This window comes from Adiantum capillus-veneris, chromosome 29 (genome assembly GCF_014529385.1).
Source record: "Adiantum capillus-veneris isolate H3 chromosome 29, ASM1452938v2, whole genome shotgun sequence".
Lineage (NCBI taxonomy): Eukaryota > Viridiplantae > Streptophyta > Polypodiopsida > Polypodiales > Pteridaceae > Adiantum > Adiantum capillus-veneris.
The window spans coordinates 119,339,147-119,365,438 of record NC_140959.1 but is presented as its reverse complement, the minus strand read 5'-3'; the positions used below and the strand labels follow the sequence as shown (position 1 = coordinate 119,365,438).

At 45.7% G+C, this 26,292-nt stretch overlaps 1 protein-coding gene across 1 annotated transcript in view; it reads right to left on the bottom strand.

The window, feature by feature from the left end:
- Window positions 1-10,918: 10,918 nt before the first annotated feature.
- LOC147419846 (putative RNA-dependent RNA polymerase SHL2) overlaps window positions 10,919-26,292 on the bottom strand; it is a 58,092-nt gene continuing 42,718 nt past the window's right edge. Inside the window, 4 exon segments of the mRNA XM_086505647.1 lie at window positions 10,919-12,021; window positions 12,158-14,523; window positions 14,526-14,887; window positions 15,011-15,159. Of these exon segments, the coding sequence (XP_086361773.1) occupies window positions 11,155-12,021; window positions 12,158-14,523; window positions 14,526-14,811 (3,519 nt within the window). The 5' untranslated portion in view covers window positions 14,812-14,887; window positions 15,011-15,159 and the 3' untranslated portion in view covers window positions 10,919-11,154.

The following is a 26,292-nucleotide window of genomic DNA, read 5'->3' as shown; positions in this document are numbered from 1 at the left end:
TGCCACAAACGGCACAGAAAATTGGATGATAAGGCTGTCAAATGTATTTTTGTTGGTTATAGTGTTGAAAACAAAGGTTACAGGTTATATTATCTGCAAACAAAACGTATTCTGGTTTCACGCGATGTAGTGTTTGTGGAAGATTATGTTCAGCCCTTGCTGGCATGTACTAGAGACAGTAATGTAAGCTCACAGGACATTTATGACACTTTGTTGCCTCTTTTCAATGGCGGAAATACAAATGTAAGTTCCAATGAGGCAAATGTACAGCCTATGGGGTTTTCTGAAAATGTTATAGATCAGCCTATTACTGATGCAGGTGTACATGATGTACTTGATGAGGAAAGGGCTGAAAATGAGCAAGCTAGAGGTATGCCAAAATGGTTGGTGCACACTTTGCGTGACAGTAAATTGGATTCACCTTTGTCTAGCTGTACTCGTTCAAGATCTTGCCATGCATCTTATGCATCAAATTGTTATGCTTTGGCTGTGTCTAGCTTACATGATGTTGAGGAGCCTCTTTCTTTTGATGAAGCACATAATTCAGAAAATTGGATGGCTGCCATGCAATCAGAATATGATGCACTTATAGAAAATGACACATGGACTTTATGTGATTTGCCTCCTGGCAAAAAGGCCATTGGTACAAAGTGGGTTTACAAGTTGAAACGCAAGCCGGATGGTGAGATCGATCACCATAAGGCTCGACTTGTTGCAAAGGGTTATGCACAGCAAAAAGGCCTAGATTATGAAGAGACTTTTGCTCCCACTTTTTATATGACTACTGTGCGTTTTCTATGTGCATTGGCAGCTCATTTTGGTTGGGATGTACATCAATCAGACATTGTTACTGCTTTCTTGAATGGTGACATATTTGAGGAAGTTTATGTAACGCAGCCTCGCGGTTTTGTCATAAAAGGACAAGAGGACAAAGTGTGCATATGTAAGAGGGCTTTGTATGGGTTGAAGCAATCTCCTCGTGCTTGGTATCAGAAAGCTGACACTCATTTGGTCAAACGAGGCTTTCGTAACAATCCAACAGAAAGCACATTGTATGTAAAGCGTGAGGGTGATGTACTTCTCATTGTGGTTCTTTATGTCGATGATTTGCTGATCACTGGACCAAATGAGAGACATATTGCTGAATTTAAGGCTGATTTGAATGCTACTTTCAAGATGAAAGATTTGGGGCTGTTGCATCATTACTTGGGTATACAGTTTAAGCAGTGTGATGGTGGTATTGCCTTGTGTCAGAAAAGTTACATAGAGACATTGCTATGTAAGTTTGGACTTGAGGATTGCAAACCTATTGCCACGCCCATGGAAACAGGTTTGAAGTTGAGTCTACATGATGCTGGCGCTTCTGCTGATGTCACTCTTTACCAAACTGTTGTTGGCTGCCTCATTTATGTATGCAACACGAGGCCAGATATTCAGTTTGCAGTCTCACAGGTCAGCAGATTCATGCATAGCCCAAGGTCTAAGCATTGGCAGGCTGTCAAGAGGATTTTCCACTACCTTAGTGACACTTTACATCTTGGCTTGTTTTATCCCAAGGGGGATCATTGCCGCCAGACTTACATGATTTTTCGGACTCGGGTTGGGCTCGTTGTTTTGACACGCGAGTGTCCACAAGTGGTTTTTGTTTCATGCTTGGCAGTTCATATATATCATGGTTGAGCAAGAAGCAACCTACTATGGCCACTTTGAGTTGTGAGGCTGAGTACAGGGCAGTCTTCACAGCTACGGTTGAGTGTGTATGGCTCAGATGCCTTATGGCTGATTTGGGTGTTGAACAGGACACTGCCAACATTATCTACACTGGCAGTCAGAGCGCATTGGCAGTTGCGAGAAACCCAGTTTTCCATGCTCGCACAAAGCACATTGAGGTGCATTACCATTATGTCAGGGAGAGGCTCTCAGCAGGAGAGATCAGCTTGGCTTATGTGCCAACACAGGACAACCTTGCAGATCTTTTCACAAAGGCATTGTCTCGTGAGAAGCTTGAAGCTTTCCGCAAAGCTTTGGGCTTACTCCCCTTTGTGGACTGATCATGTCCTCAGGTCATGGCACTTCCCTTTACTCATGTGCCAGCTCTCGTTCACCGCATCACTCCAGGGGGGATTTGTTACCATATACATGTGGTAGTGATGTGTGTGAACACACTAGGACCGCCGGGGCATTTTTTCCCTCTTTAGGAGGTTTTTCCCCCCGTGCATTGATATATACGCCCATCACTCTAGGGCTATCTATCTTTCCATTGCATACTAAGTAACACACTCTCTTCTGTGTGCCTTGAGCTTCCTTCGTCTCCTCCAAGCTGTGTGTGTTTCTCTGCAACCCTTATTCCAACAATAGGCACGTCTATAATATGTATTCATCATCATTATACATTATTTTTGAAAAATACATTTGTTGAACATTGTAGTGACATAACCACAAGGTGAGAAACACATCTTAGATGAAGTGCAATAGAAAGGGAAAACCTTTGAATGGATGCAGAAGATCAAGTAAACGGATTAATCCTTTGGAAGAGCAAAAGAACAATTTAGAATTTACTTGTGTGTTTTAGAGAAAGATGTTTTGGTTTTGCTTGGTCTTTTTTACTCTTTTTGGCTCAATCTCAATTAGATTAAACATTAGATCCTATATAATTTTTTGTCATAATCCCTTGTCTAGGTTAAAGAATCAAGCAGTCTGACTAAGCTAGTTTGACCAAGTTGTTAGGAGTTAGAGATATTCTCTTAATACCATTGGGGAATGCCTTCCTAATAATCAATGGTTACTTTAGGCTCTTAATTTGATTTAGGCAGCATTGTGTGCAATGTACTAGGGCTTTCTACTGGGCTTAGTCCCTATTGACCTTTAGCTTAAGTATTATAAAGGGATTTTACTAGAGTGATGAGCCTGGGGAGGGTAACAGTGTTATATGACCCCCCAAAGTTACAAAATTAAAATGCTAAAAACGAACAAACAAAAAAATCAAAAAGGCCACAATGTAAAATCTTAAGCTGGAAGAGAAATCCCAGCTTGACTTGGTACTTCACTCACATGTATTGTCTATGGTACTAGAGCCCTAGAGGTTCCCAGTGTGGGCACTTTTCCTTGAAAAGAAAAAAACCCAAGGCATACAAAATAAGCACACACATCAAACTTGAATCAATGTGAAAGAATTTGGGGGGTCAAAAGAAAATGGAATAAGTCAAGCGATGATTTCATGAGCAATTCCTTTTATCGTGGCTTAATTACAAGGTCTTCTAGGTATAGCCTCTAGTCAGCCCTCGGACATGAAATACTTGGCTCTCGCGATTAAACAACTTAATTGACCAGAGAAAATTGAGAAGCTTTCCCATGGTATTAATAGTTGACCTCTAGTGCCTTTCGACCGTTAAATTAGCAACCCCAAACTTGTTTAGTTTTTTACCTTTACAACCGTTTATGCGTTTGATTATATTACAGTTTAATGTTTACTGCTGACAAATTGTTTAATATTCTGTTACCAATCAATTTATGTGTGTACAACTACATATGATTTTTAATTGTATATGAGAATGCAGTTATTGTGCCAATTTTGGTTGATTTTGCAGTGATTGAAGAAGGCTAAGGACATTCAATCTCGGATGCTCTTCCACCTCGATGAACGGGCTTCATCTCCATAGCTTCCAGGCATGTTAACCCTCATAGACATCCTATCACCTTCGACGGACACATATTATTTATTTGATTGAGTCATAGACCGGGCTTGTTGGTCCAATAGGTGTGTAGGTGATCGCCGATGAGAGGTGCACCTACTTATCTTATTTTGATAGTAGTTTTGCAATGACCGACCATTGTGGACGCCCATGTGTGAATGGGCTAAACTTTTTAAAAGGCCCGTTTGACCTAAAAATCCTCATTCTTGGAGATGTAAGCTAAGAAGTGCTCTTGCTCCATCTCTGTTTCCTTCTCCTTCGTGTGCTCACACGTGTGTGTGTGTGTGTGTGTGTGTGTGTGTGTGTGTGTGTGTGTGTGTGTGTGTGTGTGTGTGTGTGTGTGTGTGTGTGTGTGTGCGCGCGCGCGCGTGTTTGAGAGAGAGAGAGAGAGAGAGAGAGAGAGAGAGAGAGAGAGAGAGAGATCGAGCACTGTGGCGGCATCAACGGTTGAGCGTGGCATCGGCGGCGGCTCCTTCTTCTTTGCAGCATAGGATCCTTCACGACGAAAGCATTGAGCGGTGACTGACATACCCTTGCCCCTTTGAACTTGCTAGGATCTTCTAGTTGTGTGTTTGCATCCTTTCGAGGCTCACACACAGTGCACAGGCAAGTTCCCAGCTTTTGACACATACAACAAAGCGTACACACACACACACACAGGTGTTGTTGGACGAGAGGCTATTTCAAAGTTTTTTTGGTTTACTTGCCAGTCCTCTCTAGCCCTTTGCAATTTGGTGTCGTTAAGCGGAGAGACACTTTCGTACGGAATAATAAATTTAACCAACCTAGAAGGAAAAGATGACAGGTGTTGTCATCTATGTTGGTCACCTCAACCTCTTTAGGCAGGGTTCAGCAGCAGGCTTGACTGCTCAAAAAACATACGGACCCACCATCCTCCATGATTGTAGTCTTCGAAAACTTGAGCCGATTGAAAATCCATATAGTCGGTTGAAGAAAGGAGGCGAAGGAGAAAATCCGCTTGAAAATTTAAGAAAATATAGAGTTAAATTGCAAAAAAAATACCAATTTATTCTGCAAAATTTTCTCTTTGAATCTATTCTAAAGGGAATTTTGTAAGTCCATGGAATTGATTTTTCTCGAACACTGCATGATTGTGTATCCATGAGATGTAACCCAAAGGAAAACACCCAATGGATGTCGAGAGTTGTGTCAGCTTTAATTTTGCACTATGAAGTTTTTCATAAATCATTTTCGCCTCGGGCAATCTAAACGAGACATTAAACTTCCTATTTTTTATTTGTTCCAAGTATTTTTGGAGCCAAGTCCCACGATAAATTTATAGATTTAGTGGATCTTATTTTTGAATAAGAGTCCCACTACTCTTTTGAGTTCCACTTTGATTTTTCAGCTAGAAGAAAAAAGCCACATGTGCTTAAAAATTACAAGCTTAGCTCTTACTATACTCAACAAACTTTCACATTTTAGCTCCTACTTAGCTTAGCTGACTTTAAATATGCACCCAATAATTGCCGTGGGCGGGGAGGGGGGGGGGCGGGGGGGGGGGGGGGGGGGGGGTCACTTAATAATTATGTGACTATCACGTGAGTGCAGCAAAAGGGGTTATTAAATTTTATTTTTTCTCACATTTTCACGTACAGAAGGGTACCATAAAATGGAATTGAAAAAAAAAACTACAGATTGAATAGAAAAAGGGTATAATTATTTGTCAAAAATTCATAAATAAGGAGTTTGTGAAATACTCCTTGAACGCACGTGATATACATAATTTATACATAGTGACCCCCCTAGCTCACCATCACATGGATACCCTCAAGGAAAGCAACTTTATTAAGGGATTCACTAATTTTTGTATTCGCTAAAAAAAAATTGTTCACCATTTTGTAAGACTCCTATGCACAAGTTGCAACCTACATGTAGCCCTTATTGAACCATCCTTTGGAAACTTTGAACCATGCATCTTACCCAAAATACAACCTTCACAAACATGCTTCATAGGTGCTTCAAGAGGTGGCAAAGAAGCAACCTTATCAAATTTCTGCAAACGCAGCAAACTGGCAATATTTAGATACCCAAAATGTGCATGCCAAAGTTTTGCATCTTAAACAACCTTTGAATCCACAATTGCATTTGCGAAAATTTTCCACACTTGTCATGCAAAGTGAGCTTATACAGCCCACGACACAAAATGCCGTGGCCAGATGCAACAATTTTATCACCAAAATTGAGATCATGAAATGTACATCTTTCATCCAAAAATTTCACAACAAGACCAAGTCTAGCTAACGCAGATACAAACAAAAGTTTCTTCTTGATTCGAGGTACATAAAATGCATCAACAAGTGTGAAAGAACTGCCATTCGCAGCAGCAGTCAGCACAATCTTTCCAACCTTCTTGACCGGATAAGAGGCATTGTCTGCACATGACGGTATTCCCATGAGGGACATCCTCAAGAGAGGTAAACAAGTCACAATGAGAGGTAGTGTGCTTTGTAGCACCACTATCAAAGTACCACACATGAGAATCTGTAGCAACTGACATACATGTGTCATGGACAGAAGGATTATAAGCGCACTCTGTATTAAAAACCCATTTTGTATCTACATTAGTATCACAATCTCCTTTCACAAAAGATTCTACAACTTTGCACTTGTAGTGGAACTAGCCTCTTTCTTGTAGTGGAATCAGCCTCTTTTGCCTTCAATTTCGGACACTGCTTGATCAAGTGATCATTAGCTTTGCAATAATGATAATGCATCTTCTTTTCCACTTTTCACCAAAATTCCTAGACAAAGTGCTACTAGCAAAAGCATTCAGAACATGTGATTTACCACTTGCTGAAGAGCATACAAGGGCTTGGAGAGTGGGAAAAGTGGAAGCGATGAGGAAACCTCAAAGGAAAGGGAACTTATCCTTTGTTTCCCCTTCATGGAAGAGGAGGACTTTTTGAAGAAGAGACCAATTGTTAATAGGACGGGCATCTTTCTTGGAGTGACCTCACGCTCTTGCAGATTGCTCATATGCAGGAAGTAATTCCGAATATAAGAGCGGCAAGGAAGAAAGGTAAGATTTCTTTTTACCGAGATGGAAGAGTGGTGATATTGGAGCGGTGCTCCGCATGACGGTGCGAGATCTATGGGACCACACTAAAGATGGCAGTATGGAATTGTAATGGATCACTTTGTCTGGATGTAGGGGCATTTGAGAACAGCTTTATGGGGAAAGACATCGTCTTTTTACTTAGAGACACACCGGACAAGTTATGTCGCATGTGACTAGATATAGGTGGGAGATAGCTTGTCGAGCAGAGACGAGATCAAAGCACAGGGGCACAGGGTCAAGAGGAGTAGGAGTCCTATTCAAAGAGGAGTTACAACCGCTTGTGCACATTGTCCGGAGAGATGATCAGGCCAGATACATGTGGGTAAGATTGAGGACTGAAACAGGCAGATTCTTGTACATTGCTATATGCTACTTTTCCCCGAGCACATCAATGTATTCCGCACCTAGAGGACAGTCTCCTTTCTTTGCTTTAGACGAGGATATATGGGAGTTTTTTTAGAGATGGTGACATTATTCTCTTGGAGGACTTTAATGCCCGCATGAGTAATCATTGGATAATTTTTTATGATACCTCAGATGAGATATTGAGAGAGGTAGATACCAATGATATGGGCCTTGACTCACGCTCACAAGATGAGGAATACACCGAGTACGGGAGATATCTAATGGAAATGGTGGCCTCACATGGATTGGCCATACTTAATGGCCTATAGCAATTTCTTGTAGCAGTTGGGTTTACTTGCTTCCCACATAGGCATGGGGCGAGCACAATAGACTATGTCATGGCACAGCCGAGTTCCCCTGCATTCATGATTTCACAATAGGACCCAGACCAGTGTGTGTAGCACTAGATCATGCTCTTTTGACACTTTCAATCTCCTTTCAGTACAATACAACTCAGATGTCACGAGGAGGACACATACCCACTATACATTTACACAAGGGACTGACTCCGATTATATAGAGGAGATCTATGGTCGTCTATGTACAGAAGCCATGCAAGAACTTTCAATGGAGGATCTCGCCACTTTACTAATGAGACATTGCATGAAGCAGCAGCAGAGGCATACCCACACACTCAACCTGATTAGCGATGCCATCATGGAAGCATGCCTCAGAACAGCTGATATGACGTGTAATGTAGAGGGATCTTCTCCCAGGGGCCATTAATCACAGACAGTCTCAAATAGCCTTCCGATGCCTTGTGCGACGAAAGAAGTGAGCATTCCGAGTTCAGATGGGGGGAGAATTATACCAACTATTCTTGAGCAAAGACTCAGGAGAGGCATGGCGTCTCTTTCAGGAGCACTCCCCTCCCCCAGTGATTACGTCCCCCGATGTATGGGTCATTATGCAACATCTTTATATACGGTCCCTAGACAGACACCCCTTCCAGATCCTCCTGAGCTATGCCCATCTACGAGTACCTTCCTTACCACTGAGATGGTAAAGACATCCATTAACAGAATGAGGACCAAGAGGGCATATAATCATGATGGTCTAGTCGCAAAACACTTTATCCATGCTAGAGATATGCTGACAGAGGTTCTTGTAGTCATGTTCAATCGTATCATGTGTGAGGGTCTACCTGAGACCTGGAGACTATCTACTATTGTGCCCATCTTCAAGGCAAGTGATCCTACACAACCTAGAAACTACCGTACCATTATGATTGGGCACACCTTGGCACGGTTGTATGCATCTATCCTAGAACAGGAGTTGAACAAATGTTTAGAGAGCAAGGGTGTACGGACAGTGGGACAAGCCAGTTTCAAGAGAGGCTTCTCCACTCTTGACCATATTTTGACACAGAGCCATCATTGAGGAGGGTAGGGCACATGGGAGATGGATTTATTGTAGCTTTGTGGATTTTCGAAAAGCATTTGACATGGTATCCAAAGCCAAATTACAAGAGATGGAAGTGCCCAATGAGTTGATTTGGGAGATCATGGCTCTATACATATCAGTAGTGGGACATGTACACACTCTAAAGGGGATATCTGATTTAGTGCACTCCAGTATTGGATTGAAACATGGTTGTCCATTGTCCCTTACTCTATTTGGTATATATATAGATGAGGTTTTTGATAACATTGACAAAGAGGGTGACAGAGGTCCCCAACTGGCAGATACATGGATTCCATTATTGCTATATGCTGATCATATTGTGTTGATCTCTGACTCACCGGAGGGTATGCAACGACATTTGGATGCATCACATAGCTTTATGAATGATAGTGAATTATTTGTAAACCTTAGCAACACCAGGGTTATGGTGTTGCTTTCCGGAGATTGTGGAATAAATCTTGTGGAAGTTAAGGGTGGGCGTTGCTTAAGAGGCTTTTTAGGCCACTCCGTAGTGTATCAGGAGATCAGCACCTACATTCACTTATGGTCAGGAGACTGTGGAGTACATAGATGCATACACTTATCTTGGGGTAGTCTTCATTGGGCCAAGGTTTTCTTTGAAGAGAGCAGCAAAGACGAGACTGCTGACTAGAGCGTATGCATCCCTAGGAGGATTAGAGAGGATGTGTTTGCAGGTTCAATTCGAGGAACCCCGAACAAAGCTCTAGATCTTCAATACCTTGTAGCCTCAGCTATGCTCTATGGTGTTCAGGTCTGGGGACCCTCTGTGGGTCAGGGATGGGTGGAGATGTATGGAGAGGTCCTTGCTATCTATACCACATGAGATTACTAGAGCAGAGATAACAGCCCCCCACCCCGGCGCTTACCAAATCAATCTCCTTATGCACAACCTATGCACAAATGTCATCATGGTTCCAAATTCATGGCTTAAGCATGAACAACTTACCCCCCTTCTAATACTCTCTTGATGCACCATCGATGTCTCTTACATGGGTAAAGATTACTAGACTCATTTTCCAAGACCCGATTCAGCTGGACACCAACAGGACATGGATAGAGCCGACATAGGAGTTGGGAACGAAGATGGCTTTCTATAAAGAGAATCTTCTCCAACTTACATGGGATCGGTTTGTGACTCAACCCAGCTATATGGATATACATCTATCTCACGGGTTACAGTGTGCCATTGGTCAGATCTGAACATCTTCCCACCAGCTTGAGATTGGTAGATTCAAAGGGATACCATCAACCAACAGGATATGCCACCTATGCCATACAGAGCCAGAGACGGAGATGCATTATATATGTCAGTGCACAATGCATTACGAGATATGGGGTCGCTTCCACTGTCTATTCAGAGAAGGCTTCGGACTCTTCCCAAGAGTCATGAGCTATCACAAACAGACATGCCTTGAATTGTATCTACTTGAGTTACACAGACACGGAGAGTTTATTGAGGAGACTTGAAGAGAGACAATCCCAGAGACAAATTACTGATTTCTTCACATCGGACACTGCACAGATGGAGCAACCACCACTGCAAAGCTCAGCTCACACTCGCACCCGCGGTACTCTCATTGACCGAGCATTGGAGCTAGGGAAATCAAGACACCCATGACTAAGGTGAGGAACTTCACAACATCAAAAGAGAGCCATATTATCTCGACATCCAAAGTACATTTGAGGATAGATTCATGACCCATTACATCACCCTCTTGTATTGGGCACCCATTATATCAGTGATCACACATACCCCACACAGTTCCAGTTAGTAACACCTCTAGATTCATTTTTAGCATTTCTTTTTTGTAACCAGACATAGCATCAGATTCACTGCTTTTGTAACGGTTTGGTCTCGTAGGTTATTTTGGCCTTTGGAAGATGTTAATATATCATTTCATTTCACACACATAGAGGGTGCTTTTCCCACTCGAACGCAATCTATGCATAAAAAATCATAAACTCGGCAATAGAGTGCAAGACCAATAAACCACACTAAGAAAAGGTAGCTGGTGGATTGACAATATTTTGACAAAGACTGTTGCAGCCATCCTGGTTTACAACTGGTGAGTGAGTCAGCACGTTTGCACAAGATGAGTAAAACAAACCGACCAATCGTTTTGGTTGATATATAAATAATCTAGTGCCTGCAAATTATGAGCTTGAAATGTTTGGGTCTCACTTGGCAAACCTCGAAGTTGCCACCACACTTCACTAAGTCATCAACGGCTGCAAGGGTCTTTCTCTTGTTAAGTATAAATTACTCTAATTTAGATGTAGAGTACCTCATTCTTTAGTAGCAAGAGTCACAAGCTCATGACTAAGCTTTCCAGTTCGTTAGACAAACGAAAATTGCCGCCAAACTAGGCTATACACTATACAGGTAAGCAAGCCTCCACTAAGCTTTTGGCAACAATTGTAAGTCCTTGGCTGAATTTGTAAGTTTCTATATACAAAAGATTCACAAAAGTGGTACATACAGAAAATGCCTTTAGCCAGCAGTGCAAAGCTGCTGTATGGCTCTGCATTGCAACAAAGAAGAACTATGCTCTAGCTGAAGTTCAGTGTCCCCCCAAAGCTTTGAATGAGCTTGTAGTAAGACTCGTAGGCCCGCCGCTTCCTGGACTTGATCCTTGCAAGATCCTCCACAGCAATCCAGGGGAAGCTCAATAAAAGAAAATCTGAATTGACCTCCCTCACCTTAGCCACGCTGTCAGGATGGTAGGTGACATAGTACCACGCCGAAGCCTTGCATTCCAACTTCTCCTCTAGAAGTTCGTGCTCTGCCTCCGACAAATCTGCACCATCCTCTTCTTTAAATATTTGCCTAAACTCATTCCTGAGGCAAGTGTACTCATTTATGAGCCGTTCTTTCAAATCGCCCCTCTTCCGACTGTTGTGCTTTGAGAGTACTGTCGTAAAATGGCCAGTTACAACCTCCCCTTCTACCCTGACATCATACCGGTCCATCAAAGCTGCAAGCCGAACGTCGTACATTTGCTTCAGTTGCCATGCCTCTGTCAAATACTCCTCATATCCATCTACCTCCAAATCTCGATCGTAATTCTGTTCAAATGAAAAGTCTGGGTTGCCTAACAAAGAGCTCAATTTGATTTCTTTTTCAGCTGCCCCCCTGACTCTGCGATAGAGGATTCCAAGGATTTTCTCCGAACGATACGACGGCTTGTCATCTTTGTCCATGAAGTCTGGATATTTTTTGGGCCTCAAGTTTGGAGGTAAAATCACCAACTTCCCAGTCTTTGGCGAGTCTACTGCAGTTGCTGCTAACTCTGCCAGCTGCAAACATTTTGGATCAAGGGCCCCTTCTTTACTCTGGTCTGCATGGACAACATGGGCATTACAAATCTTTCCCAGATGATCGTTGACCATATACTTAACAAAAAACTCCACGACGTCCTGCAAGATACGAGCCTCACGGTATGAACAAATACTCATGTACAAACATGTTTATGAGAAAATCCTACTCAGAGAAGAAAAGTACACCAATTGACTGATATTATTGAATGAAAGAGCAGCCTTCGAAGGGCTATACCTTCACTCGAGCACAATGCCTCTGACTAACAGCTTCATCCGCAGAATACTGCATGGGCTCCCAGCTTTTTCCACTTGGAGGAATCAGAGAAGAATCCCAGCATACAAAGTAGACATCGCCATCAAGATCACTTCCAGATGCTTCATTAGAATGAGGCCTTTCACCCTTCTGAGGCATCACAAAGCAGTCTATTAAGTGATGCAAGGCAGGATGATCCACTGCTTCAAGAATGCGAACATCTCCAGGATGCAAACAGGGATTTTTTGCCATAATCACTTTCCCAGTGATAACCTTGACCTGATGCTTTGTGTTTGTAAGTCCCATCAGATTCTCTGGAAGGTAATCATCTTGATAAGGGGTTGACACTTGAACAAAGCACTCACCATACTCCAAAACACCAAGCTCATCCATGCAGCCCAATAGCCATCTACCATCTTTAACATATATCCTTGCTTTGCTCAGCAACTCTTCTAGATGGGAAGCCCTAATACAATGTAGCATGCTATATAGGTGGGGTTCACCTAAGGGATGAAAGCCTGCTTTAAGCATTTCCAGTGCTGTATTATGTAGATCCCCAGAGCAAAATGATGAAAGAACCTCGAAAGCAATCTCAGAATTCTGCAAAACCTGGTCAAGCTTTGACACCATTGCATCTTGCAAGTCAAGGAAAATGCTATTCGGTACTTGCAGTGCAGAAAGCAATGTAATGATTTGCCTGTTCAAAAAGCAAGGTTGAAACCTTGACCACGTAACAACCTCAATGAAATCATGTCTGGAGATAAATTTTTCCATACTTTCACGGAGAGTCAGTGTGCGGTCGCTTTCTTTCTCTGAAGGCCAAGTCACAACTACACCTTTGCATCCACCATATCGAATTTGATAAGCAGATGGAGGGTTATGCTCCAGCTTTAACATCCTGGCGCACTCTTGTGCAAGAATAGGAGATATTTTCCCAACACCATCAGAAAATTTGTGTCCATTTCTAATAATATCATGAGCATATTTTGAATTCGGTAACTGAACAGTTTGAATTGTCGAGGAAAAACACTGTCCCATTCTAGCAGCATATTTTGCAACATTTGTCTTTTTGAAACCTCCCATCCAGGTCCTGATGGTCTCTGCATTGACTCCTTTGGTTGCAGCAAAAAACCACGCTGAGCTATCTCTTAACTGATTTGAAGAGAACGCAAGAAATTCATAATGCCTCCCACACAATGAGAAACCCTCAAGAAGAACTAACCTGACTCTCTGGTAAAGAGCACTCCTTGATACCTGCCCACTTGTTCGGGCAATTGGAGCCACAATAGCATTCATCATGGTATTTGACAACATATGGAAATTCTCATCAAGAAAAGAGACACGAAGAAACCTGTCTGCAAGGTGCTCAAAGTTTCGCAGAACTCGATTGGAGAGCTCTGACTCAGAAGGCAAGCAGTAGGCTTTTGTTGGGGTGACAATGAAACGACCCACTTCCATTGTGATACTTTTCTCACCTGTTGTTTTGACTGGCACTCTCTTAGCTTGCTGCCACTCAATCACTCTTCTGAGGCGCCTCTCAGCATCAAAAACAGGAATTTTGTAGCTGTACATATGTTTTAAAGAAAAAACAGCTACTTTAGTGTCAGTAACTGAAGGGTCCAGAAGTTCATAGAAACCTGTAGTCAAGCTTGGAGCTTTCACAGTCCCTTTGTGAACAAGAGCATTCACTAAAAACATGACTTCAAAAGGTAGGTTTCTGACATTCTCCACGAGGAAAAATTTTGACCTTTGATGTACTGATTGTACTTCACGCGGAAGCTTCACCCTTGGTTGTTCTCCTAACCTCAACAACTGTTGCTGATTAAAATAGTCAACAATTTTCTGAAACGTGCTTCTTTGTCTTGGAGACACGCTTACCCGATAGGCTTGACAACGCCCAATGCTTTTACTGGGAGTAAAATCTAAAGTGCGAATCCACGGGTCTTCATCATCAGGAAGATCAAAAGAGGTTTTGTGATAGACATCATCATCGGCTGTTCGATAAAAAATAAGTGGAGGGATCCGAAAATGTAAAATCATAGTCAAGGCACCTTCACCCTCCCACTCATTCTCCCTCCTAACCTCCCATAGATCCCCAACAAAGAACTCCAGCTTATACTTACACCTCATCCACATTTTCTCACTACGCTCTTGAGAGCTGAATAAAGTCCACTGTGTCAAAAGTAAATTGCATTTCTTTTTAATTTGCTCCAGCTCAAAGATGACACCTGCAGATGGCCCCTTCCAACTGACAAGCAGTTCATTTGGACTCATTAAGGTTCCCAACTCTACACAGACGTTTGAAAGCTTCCAGCAAACACTTTTCTTAGCTGCGATCTTCCCCTCAACTGCCCAACTGCTAGTTTTTGTTGTTCTGCAAGTGAGCATGCCTCTCTTGCCACCGCAGCAGATGCAAAGTGAACAAAGGCATGAGGAGCACACCGAATGCCCTGGGGAAAGGCATTCTCCTCCAACTCAGTACAGGAAAACTCTGGGTAGGCATTGTAAGGTGGGCAAGATGTTTTTAATCGACACCTCCATACAATACCTAACTTCTTCTCAAAGTAGGAAGCAAGATCTTTTGCTTCCATACCATCAGGAACATTTCCTACGACCACTTGTGTGCTCACTTCCATAATCAGGAGTTGACCAGTTTGTAGAGTACTAATTTTTTACTTGCAACTTTCCTTGCATCATCAGCAGCTTGATGACCTGAAGGAAAAACAACAATCATGAGATAAAACTTTCAGAAAATTCAATCTCTAAAGCTGTGAAATCATAAAGAGTCCCCCAAATAAGCCAAAAGAAACTACAAGTAATGCAGCAGAAACCAACGGTGGCAAATCACGGTAGCTGAACTCTTTTTGTATCCCGACTATTCATAAAACTGGCAGGAAATCCTCTTTTCAACCCTCTGGTGGTTACATCTCACAGAAAGAGGTCATAAATTGCAATTGTCCTTGCATCATCAGCAGCTTGATGACCTGAGAGAAAACACTAATCATGAGATAAAACTTTCAGAAAATTCAACCTCTAAAGCTGTGAAATGCATAAGAGTCCCCCAAATAAACCAGAAGAAACTACAAGCAATGCAGCCGAGACCTGTGGCAAATTATGGTAGCCAAACAGTTTTTGCATCCCAACTATTCATACAACTGGCAGGAATCCTCTTTGCAACCCTCTCAGAACACCTCAAAGAAAGAGGTTTAATGGCTATGCAAACTAGAAATTTTTTGTGATGCAATTTTTTTAACATGCTAAAAGCTGAAGATTGAAGTGGCCCAATGCATCTTGCCTCTCTGTGTGTTTTGCATGTGGTGTGTTGGGGTGCTTTTTGTGTGTGTGTGTGTGTGTGTGTGTGTGTGTGTGTGTGTGTGTGTGTGTGTGTGTGTGTGAGAGAGAGAGAGAGAGAGAGAGAGAGAGAGAGAGAGAAATGAAATGATATATTAACGTCTACAAGAGGCCAAAATGACCTATGAGACCAACTGATTACAATGATGAGTCTAGTACCAAGTCTGGGTACAAACAAGAAAACTACAAACAAAGAACTGATAGGAGTGCTACCGACTCCTATGGGTGGCTGGAAGGCTGAGCAATGGTATCATGCCATAAAGGTACAAAGCGGGGATAAGTGTCACCATGATACAATATAGCAGTAGCATGAAGCCTATCCCGATCGACATTCGGGGTGTCGTGCTAGAATCCTGTGGATCCTCTGCCGCAATCTCCGCCGGTGCTGCGTGGCTCCCCTCCTCAGTCTCGGTCGTCTCGATCTCCCTAACTCTATAGCTCGATCAATGAGAGTACCGCTGATGTGTGTATGGGTGGGAACCGAGCTCGCTGGTGGTGGTGTCCCCTCTGACTCTGTGGTACTCAGACTGAAGAAATCTGAGATGCGTCTCTGGGACTGTCTCTGTCTTTGCCCATTCAATAGAGCGTCTCTATGTCTCTGAATCTCAAGTAGGAATAATCCGACACATCTTTGATCCTGATATCTCATGACTCTGTCTAACGAGTCAAAACCATCTCTGAATAGACAATGAAAGCGTCCCCGTATCTCATAGTAGACTGTGCAGCGACATATGTAGTGAAACTCTGTCTCTGGCTCTGCATGGCATAACTGACATATCCTACTGTCTGCTGGTATGCCTCTGAATCTACCTGTCTCAATCCCAAGCTGGTGTGAAGATGTGCGAATCTGGCCAATAGCACATCGTAACCTATGAGATAGATGTGTGTCCATGTAGCTGGGCCGTGTGACAAATCCGTCTGTCGTGAGTTGAAGAAGATGTTCTCTATAGAAAACCCTCTTCGTACCCAACTCCCGTGATGGTTCTATCTATGTCCTCTTGCTATCAAGCTGGATAAGATCCTGCCGAATGAGTCTAGTAGTCTCCATCCGTGTAAGAGCCAAGGATGGTGCATCAAGAGAATACTGGAAAGGGGGCAGCCTGTCCATGCTGAAACCATGCCTCTGAAACCATGAGCTCATCTGTGCATACCAACATGATGTATCTCCCTGTAATGCCAGCTGTCTGGATGACTCGAGAGCAAGCCTGGCATACCTGTCCCTGGTGGTGTCCCATAAGCTGTGTACAAATGATACTGATCTGGTGAGTGCCTCAACCTCCATAGGTGGGGCAGCCAGCTCCGCTCGTATGATGTCATGTGGGACTGAGGCCTTGGCTCTAATCAGCCTAGAAATCATAGATATCAGGGGTCTCTCCATATTAGTCCATCCAGCACTGTCAAAAGACGGTCCCCAAACCTGAACCGCGTAGTGCATAACTGAAGCGACCAAAGTATCGAAAAGCCAGAGCTTTGTTCGAGGTTCCTGGAACTGAACTTGCGAACAAATCCTCTCTAAACCACCTAGGGCTGCATAGGCACGAGTCAATCTAGTGTCTGCTGCCACTTTCAGTGTGAACCTCGGTCCACTAAAGACCACCCCAAGATATGTGTATGCATCAGTGTACTCCATACTGTCCTGTCCATATGTGAAAGTAGGTGCTGATCTCCTAACCCACTGTGGCGTGGTATTAAATACCATGACCTTGGTTTTACCAAGGTTGACAGACAATCCACTATCCTCTGCAAAACTATGCAATGCGTCCAAATGTCTCTGCATACCCTCTGGCGAGTCTGATATCAACACGATATCGTCAACATACAATAAAAGAGGGATCCATGTCCCTGCAAGCTGAGCACCTCTATCTCCTCCTCTGTCAATATAATCAAAGACCCCATCAACATACATACCAAATAAAGTAGAGGACAGTGGGCATCCCTGTTTCACTCCGATGGTGGAGTGAACTATGTCGGATATCCCCTCTGATGTGCGTACATGACCCATCACTGAACTGTACAATGCCATGATCCCCCACATCAGCTCTGTGGGCACCCCCAATTCCATAAGCCGGTGCATCAATCTGGCCCTCGGCACTGTGTCAAAGGCTTTGCGAAAATCCACAAAGCTGCAGTATATCCGTCTACCATGTGCTCGACCCTCCTCAATGATAGCTCTGAGTGTAAAGACATGATCTAGTGTGGAGAAACCCCTTCTGAAACCAGCCTGCCCACGTGCTCGTATGCCCATAATCTCTGCCCAACTGCTCAGCCTATGCTCGAAGATGGATGCATATAACCGTGCCAATGTGTGTCCTACCATGATAGTACGATAATTCCCCGGCACTGTGGGGTCACCTGTCTTGAAGATAGGTACAATAGTAGATAATCTCCAAGACTCAGGGAAACCCTCACACATGACACGGTTGAATAGCCGTGCAAGCATCTCTGCCAACAAATCCCCAGCATGTATAATGTGCTCTGCTACCAAACCCTCATGATCCTGTGCCCGTCTGGTCTTCATCCTGTCAATGGCCTCCTTTACCATCTCAGTGGTAAAGAAGGTGCTCGTAGCCGGACATGGCTGTGGTGGGTCTGGTAGTGGTGGTTGTCCAGGTACAGTGTATAAAGATGTTGCACACTGCCCCCATATCTCTGTAGAAGTAATCACTGGTGGGGGAGACTTCTCATGGAATAGACGCCAAGCCTCTCCTGAATCTCTACTAAGGAAGAGCTGATATAAATCTTGCTCCATCTGGACCAAGAAAGCTCGCTTCTTCCGTCGCACTAGTCGTCGTGTAGCAATGCGAGACTGTCTATAGGTGATCACTCCCAATGTAAGGTCCCGCTATATCTGAGCTCTCCTCTGTCGACACTCCTCATCATACCAGTTGTTCTGAGGCATGTGCCCAGAACGACGTCTCTGCCCAGGCTGAGTGTGTGGATATGCCTCTGTCGCTGCCCCATGTAATGTCACTGTCAGCATAGATGTGATCTCCTCCACTGTGTATACTGGCTCTGATGTGCATAAAAGCCTACGTATCTCCTCTACATAGACTGAGTCAGTCTCTGGTGTAAAAGTATAGCGTGTATGTCCACCACCCCGTGAGGCCTGAGATGTATTGTACTCAAAGGAGACTAATAATGTTAAAAGTGCATGATCTACTGCTATCCCAACTGGCCTGGGCCCCACTGTGAAATCCTGAATGTGAGAGATAAAGCTCGGATGTGTCAGAACATAGTCTACAGTGCTAGACCCATGTCTATGTGGAAAACAAGTAAAACCTGTAGACAATGGGAAAGTCGTTAAGCCATTCAGTATGGCTAAACTGTGAGTAGTCGTCATCTCTCTCAGGTATCTCCCATACTCTGTATGCTCTCTGTCGTGTGAGCATCTCTCAAGTCCCAACTCCTCTGGCTCTAGCTCTCTAAGCATCTCCTCTGATGTGTCATAGAAGACTGTCTATGAGCTGCCTGTACGGGCATTGAAATCCCCCAGGAGTATGATGTCTCCATCTCTGGAGAACTCCCAGATATCATCATCAAGTACAGAGTAAGGAGACTGTCCTCTGGGTGAAGCATATACTGAAGTGCTGGGAGGAAAATAGCATATGGCGATGTACAAGAAACGTCCAGTCTCTGCCCTCAGCCTCACCCACAAGTATCTGGCCTGATCATCTCTCCGAACTATGTGCAATAGTGGTTGGAGCTCCTCTCTGAAAAGAATTGCTACACCTCCTGATCCTCTAGTCCCATGCGCAGTTCTGGTGCATGTCCTACAAGCTGTCTCCCATCTGTATCCTGATATATGCGGCATCAACTGTCCTGGAGCCTGATGAGTCTCTGAGTAGAAAACAATGTCTCTGTCTCTCAAGCTATCCTCAAAGGCCCCCACATCAAGTCTATACGAACCATTACAGTTCCAAACTGCCATCCTGAGAGTGGTCCCATAGGTCTCGCACCGTCATGTAGAGCGGTGCTCTGTAATCACTACTCGTCCATTTCTGTAGAAAGCTAACTTCCCCTTCTCCCTTGCTGCTATAATCTCTGGCATGACCTCTCTCATATGTGCAAGCTGTGAGAGCGTAAGATCATCTCCTAAAAAGATACCTGTTTTCTTGAGGGTTGGCCTCTTCTTTAAAAAGTCTTTCTTTTCTTCCATGGAGGGAAAGCGCAAAATGAGAGCCCGTCCTTTGAACTCTCCCCATTACCTTCACTCTTCTTGCCCACTCTCCAAGCTTGTGTGTGCGAGGGCTTCTCCACCCCCATCATGGACATGAGGCTCTTCACCTCTTGGTCCACCTTATCTGAATCTTTTAGGCCAGTCACTCTCACGTGTAGAGCGCGTACCCTTCTTCGTTGTTCCTCTTCTAGTGTTTTGTTGATGATGTCGGGTGTAGTCGGAATTTCCTTGCCCTTTCCCTTCTTGACAACTTCAATCCATTTTTCAGCCTCGTCCATTTTCTTTTGCGTTTTGGAGAGAACCTCCACCCATGAGGTCTTCATTTCTCCTTCCTCCTTTATTTCTTTGACTTGTGCTCGTATACTATTCAGCTCGTCAATCATTGATGGCTGAATTTCCCCATCTTCAAGGCGTCTTCCCTCTTTGGTTTCGTCGAGTTCCTCCCGAAGGGCTGAGATGCTACTTTTTAAAGCTTGAATTTCTTCCCGGAACTCCTTGCGTTCTAGTTCCCTCGCCTGTTCCTCCCTCTTTTTCCATTCGAGAATTAAATTCTTCTCTTTCTTCCACTCATCCATGTGGGCTTTGCATTCTTTCAACTCCTTTTCAATGGCTGTCATCCTCTTGCTTGTGACCATGTAGTGCGCCGCCATTTGTCTTGCCTTATTTGTTTCACTTTCTGAGAGAGAGGAGAGAGCAACCTATACGCACCGCATTATGCATACATATGTTTCCACATTCAGCCTACATGGCATATATTTGCTTTCTGTATGTGTCAATTTGCAATTTCTGTGAGCTCTGCAGTTTCCAAATTCCTTGCAAATAAATCCCTGCAGGTCTCTTGGGAATGCTCGAGTGGGTGTGTGTGTAACGGTGTGTGGTCGAAGCTGAGGACGCAAACCCTAAACTTGCGCAGCTTGCAGAGACGCGAACCCTAAACCTGCGCAGCCCTCGCGAGTCCCATCCTGCCCACAAGTGCGCGCGTGCGCGTGTGCGTCTGCTGTGTAGGCCGGCTCGCGATCTTGAGCTCCTGCTGTTGGGCGGCAGTCTGCAACCTTGCTCTCGTCAGTCAGCTCTGCGCGTGTGTGCGTGCGTAGGTGTGAAGCTGTACGCGACTCCCTTGTTCTGTGTGTGTGTGAGAGAGAGAGAGAGAGAGAGAGAGAGAGAGAGAGAGAGAGAGAGAGAGAGAGAGAGAGAGAGAGAGAGAGAGAGAGAGAGAGAGAGAGAGAAATGAAAGGAAATGAAATGTTATATTAACGTCTTCAAAAGGCCAAAGTGACCTATGAGACCAGAAAGTTACAATGTGGTGGATCTGATACAAAGTCAGAGTAACAAGATGACAAAATGACAAAATAAAATACTATGGAATCCTAGACTGCTGGGTGTGGACTAAGCAACTAAAACAGCTAGCTGGGATAGCTAGATCACAGGAGATCCAGCATCGGTCGCTGGCGGATCTCATCAATCTCCTCCACGGTCAATAGTCTGACCGGGTGTCGTGCATGTCGAGCCAACGTGACCCAGATCCTCTGATGCAGCCTCTGTCGATGCTATGTAGTCCTCCGCAGTCGTGGGCGTTTGGATCTCCCCAGCTCAGTCGCTCGGTCAATCAGTATGCCTCTGGTGTAAAGCGACGAGCTCTGCTGTGGTAGTAACTCCTCCGGGTGTCCCGTGGCAGCTCTAAAGAAGTCTGTGATCTGTCTCTGAGACTGGCTAGTCTTTCCTCTCATCAAGCTCTCTCTGTGTCTGCGCAGCTCAAGCAAAAACAAGCCCAGGCATCTCTGATCCTTGTACCGCATGACTCTAGAGAATGGTCCAAAGCCCTCTTTGAACAAGCAATGGAAGCGGCCTCGTATCTCGTAGTAGACGGGGCAGTGGCATGTGTAGTGCAACTCTGTCTCAGGCTCGATGTCACACAGGGGGCATGTCCTGGCCTCTGCTGGTACTCCGCTGTATCTCCCAGTCTCGATCCGCAGCCGGTGTGAAGATCTGCGTATCTTGCCAATAGCACATCGTATCCCACGAGACAGGTGAGTGTCCATGTGTCTGGGCCTCATCACAAAACCATCCTCCGTAAGCTGGAGGAGATGCTCTCTGTAGAAAGTCCTCTTGGTGTCTAGCTGAGTCAAGTCCTGGCGAATGAGCCTGGTGATCTCGGACTGTGTAAGAGTCAGAGAGGGCGCATCCAGTGAGTACTGGAAAGGAGGCAATCTGTCTATGTTGAACCCATGCGCTTGAAACCATGACGTCATCTCCCCATACCAGCATGTTGTATCTCCCTGCATGGCTAACTGTCAAGAGGACTCAAGTGCAAGGCATGAATATCTGTCTCTGGGAAGTTCCCACATGCGGTGTATGAAGGAGACAGATCTGGTGAGCGCCTCAACCACCAGTGGGGAGGCAGCTAGCTCTGCTCGTATAATAGCACGTGGTACTGAAGTCTTGGCCCTAATGAGCCGCGAGATCATAGAGACCAGAGGGCTTCTCCATGTCCCCCCATCCATTACTACGGCCTGTCCTCCCGTGATGGTCCAGTGAAGGTCCCCAAATCTCAGCTCCATAGAGCAATACAGAAGCCACAAAAGTGTCAAAGAGCCAGAGCTTCGTCCGAGGCTCCTGAAACAACCTGTGAACACATCCTTTCCAATTTACCCAATGCTGCATGGGCTCTGGTCAATCTAGTCTCTGTTGCCCTCCTCAATGAAAATGCTGGCCCACTAAAAACCACTCCAAGGTAAGTGTAAGCATCTGTATACTCCACCTTCTCCTGGCCGTATGTGAAGGCGGGCGCTGACCTCCTGATCCACTGTGGGGTGGTATTAAATACCATGACCTTGGTTTTACCAAGGTTGACGGACAAACCACTTTCTTGGGCAAACCTATGCAAAGCATCCAGGTGACATTGCATCCCCTCCGGAGAGTCAGAGATCAAAACAATATCATCAGCATATAACAATAGTGGAATCCATGTCCCCGCCAGCTGTGCACCTCTATCACCATCTCTCTCAATGTATTCAGGAACCTCATCTACACACATACCAAATAGAGTAGGAGAGAGCGGGCAGCCTTGCTTCACCCCAATAGTGGAGTAAACCGGTGTGGATAGACCCTCTGGGGTGCGTACATGCCCCACTATTGACCTGTATAATGCCATGACCCCCCAAATGAGCTCTGTGGGTACTCCCATCTGCTGTAATCTGCGCATCAATCTCGCTCTGGGCACTGTGTCAAATGCTTTACGGAAATCCACAAAGCTGCAATAGATCCGTCTCCCACGCGATCTGCCCTCCTCAATGATGGCTCTGAGTGTCAAGATATGGTCAAGAGTAGAAAAACCCCTCCTGAAACCTGCCTGCCCGGCTGCGCTCATCCCCTCCCTCTCTGCCCATCTACTGAGCTGCTACTCAAGAATAGATGCGTACAACCGTGCCAATGTGTGTCCAATCATGATAGTGCGATAGTTCCCAGGCTCCATAGGGTCTCCCGACTTGAAGATAGGTACAATAGTAGATAGGCTCCAGGTATCAGGCAAGCCCTCACACATGGCACGGTTAAACATAACTGCTAGAAGCTCTGCTAGTAAATCTCTGGCATACATGAAATGCTCAGCCACTAAGCCATCATGATCATATGCTCTCCCAGTCCTCATTCTGTCAATGGCCTTCCTCACCATCTCAGCGGTGAAAAAAACACGTGTGTGGGCATGGATCTGGGGGGTCGGGAAGGGGGGGCTGCTCAGGAACTGTGTACAAAGATGATGCATACTTGCCCCAGGCCTCTGTAGAAGTGATGGCAGGGGGGGGGAGTGCTCATGAAAGAGCCTCCACGCCTCACGTGAGTCCTGACTCAAGAATAGCTGGTATAGATCCTGCTCTAGGTGAGCCAAAAATGCCCTCTTCTTCTGCCGCACTAGGCGTCGGAAGTCAATTTGTGACTGCCTATGAATGATATCCCCCAAAAGCACCTCCCTCTGAAGTTTAGCTCTAGTGTCCCGGCATTCCTCATCATACCAACTGTTCTAGGGCATGTTCCCCGAACGGCGTCTATGCTCAGGCGGGGTATGTGGGTATGTGTAGCGCGGATAATGTGTCGTGCTCTCTACAGTGGGTGGTCCTCAGTGCAATGTGCGTGACAATCTCACTCAAACAGACTGAATCTCACTCAAACAGACTGAACAGAAAGGAAACAATAGACGTCAACAGAGCTCACAAAGACACAACAGCAGACCAGAACATATGACTCGACTATCTCAAAGACTGATACAGACTCTGGCGTGGCAACTCCAGCCCAGGACTCACAGGTACAATGGGGGTGTCGAGGCTCAGATGTGCCGGGATGGTGAAGACGTGCTCTGTGTATAGACTCACTCTAGACGACTACGCACTGGACTTGTCCAAGATGATGATGTGAAGCATATGATGATAATGACCCAACGGCCCATAAATGTGGTGGTGGTGGTGGTGACCTCGCCACGATGTCCACTAGACCACCGTCCGTATCCTGCCACTTGTCACTGCCCCTGCCCAGCCCAGCCCAGCCCAGAGAGTTCGTCCAGTGTGAACCAGACCAGACGGTTCACACCAGACCAACTATACTAACTGAGTGTCCTGTGAAAGTGACACTGTAGCCTGCTACAGGTTGCCCGCCACAAGACCGCTCACCGTCTCAGTGAGAGGAAATATTGAAAAACTAGGAAATACTGAAAAACTGCGAAATAAAACCAGTAGATACCGCATGTACATCTTTCTTAAAGCGCATATATATCTTTCTTGAAGCAGGTGCTTGGCCCAACCATGCAAGAAATGATGGTAGCTGGCAAGAGAATTCAACACTTGGAGGAGGAGGTTTCTCGTTCGAACACAAGATGGCGTATTCTTATGCAGAGATGATGACAGTTCAGGAGAATTCTAGGAATTTCCAAGTAGAGTGCGAAGAGCTACGGCAAACTCTTGGCACTTCTCGAGCTGAAAACCAATGAAGTGTAGTTGCTATGAAGGAGGCAAATGAGAGGCTCCTGAAGGAGTTGCAGAGGCCAGTCGTAGTTGTTGAGGAAGAGCATGAAGGGTTCACGAAGCAATTGGAATGCAGACTCTTTGAAGAGATTCCTTAGGTTACAAAGGGAGCTTGAGGCTACTGCAGATACAATGTAGATCAGCGGGGTGGGGGAGATGAGGCTGAGGCTGAGAGGGTTGGGGAAGTTTAGATAGGGCGAGTGGTGGAGGGGGGTGGATAGGGCGAGAGGGGGTGGGGTGGGTAGGGGCGAGGGGAAGGGAGGGGGTGGGTAGGGGCGAGAGAGGGTAGGGGCAAGGGGAAGGTGAGGGGGAGGGTAGGGGCGAGGGGAAGGTGAGGGGGTGGGTAGGGGCGAGGGGGGGTGGGAGGGGGTGGGTAGGGGCGAGGGGACGGTGAGGGGGAGGGTAGGGGCGAGGGGGTGGGTAGGGGCGAGGGGGGTGAGGGGGTGGGTAGGGGTGAGTGTGTGTGAGGGGGTGGGTAGGGGCGAGGGTAAGAGAGGGTAGGGGCGAGGGAGAGATAGGGTAGGGGGAGGGACTAGGCGAGGGCGAGTGGGTAGGGGCGAGGGGGAGGGTAGGGCGAGGGCGAGGGGGTGAGGGTAGGGTAAGGGCGAGTGGGTAGGGGCAAGGGGAGGGGTAGGCGAGGAGGTGAAGGGGAGGGACTAGGGGCGAGGGTGAGGGGGTGAGGATAGGGCGAGGGCGAGTGGGTAGAGGCGAGGGGAGGGGGAGGGACTAGGGCGAGGGGGTGAGGGGGAGGGACTAGGGGCGAGGGGGTGAGGGGGACCAGGCGAGGGCGAGGGCGAGGGGGAGAGGGGGAGGGGAGGGGGAGGGATTAGCTCGAGGGCGAGGGGGAGATGGGGAGGGTAGGGCGATGGGTAGGGGGCAAATAAAGAGCACACAGCTATCATGATCTTGGAATTCATCTTGCAGGACGGGTTCTGTGAAGGGAGTTTGCTAGACACAGAAGAGAGCTTTGTTCTGGTCTGAGAAGCAGACACCAAACAGGTTGATGTTTGAAGGGGGGTGAACTCCTGTAGAGGAGATTTCTTACTGCTTTTATGCTTCTTCATAAGCTCAGGTGGCACATTAGCTTTAGTTACTGTGGAACCATTTGAAGAGGGTGTACCTTCAGGCAAAGAGTGAATAGAGACTCCATAACAAGGCATAGATTTGATAGCCTCCAACCACTCCAGTAGATCTTCGTCTGACCCTTCAGGTGTAGTAGGCTGTTCTTGTTCAGGGTTGGTTTCCATTGACAAAGAAACTTGCTGCACCACTGGATCCATACCTCCTTCTAAGAGGATGGGTTGCATCGGGGAGCCAGAAGTTTGTATCCACATTGCGTCGTTTCCCCAATCATGAAGTGCTTTAGTGTGTCGCAGCCATGGTCTTCCAATGAGCAAGGGAAATCCGCCCTCAACCTGGGGAAGACGAACCACAACAAAATCCAAGTTAAAAGTAAAAGTCTTGTACCTGCAGAGGCGCATTGTCCACTATGCCCACTGGGTAGACTGTCCCGTTGGTCGGCCAATGTAACTGTGAAGGGGGCAGGGCGAGTAGGCTGTAGACCTAGAGCTAACATAGTG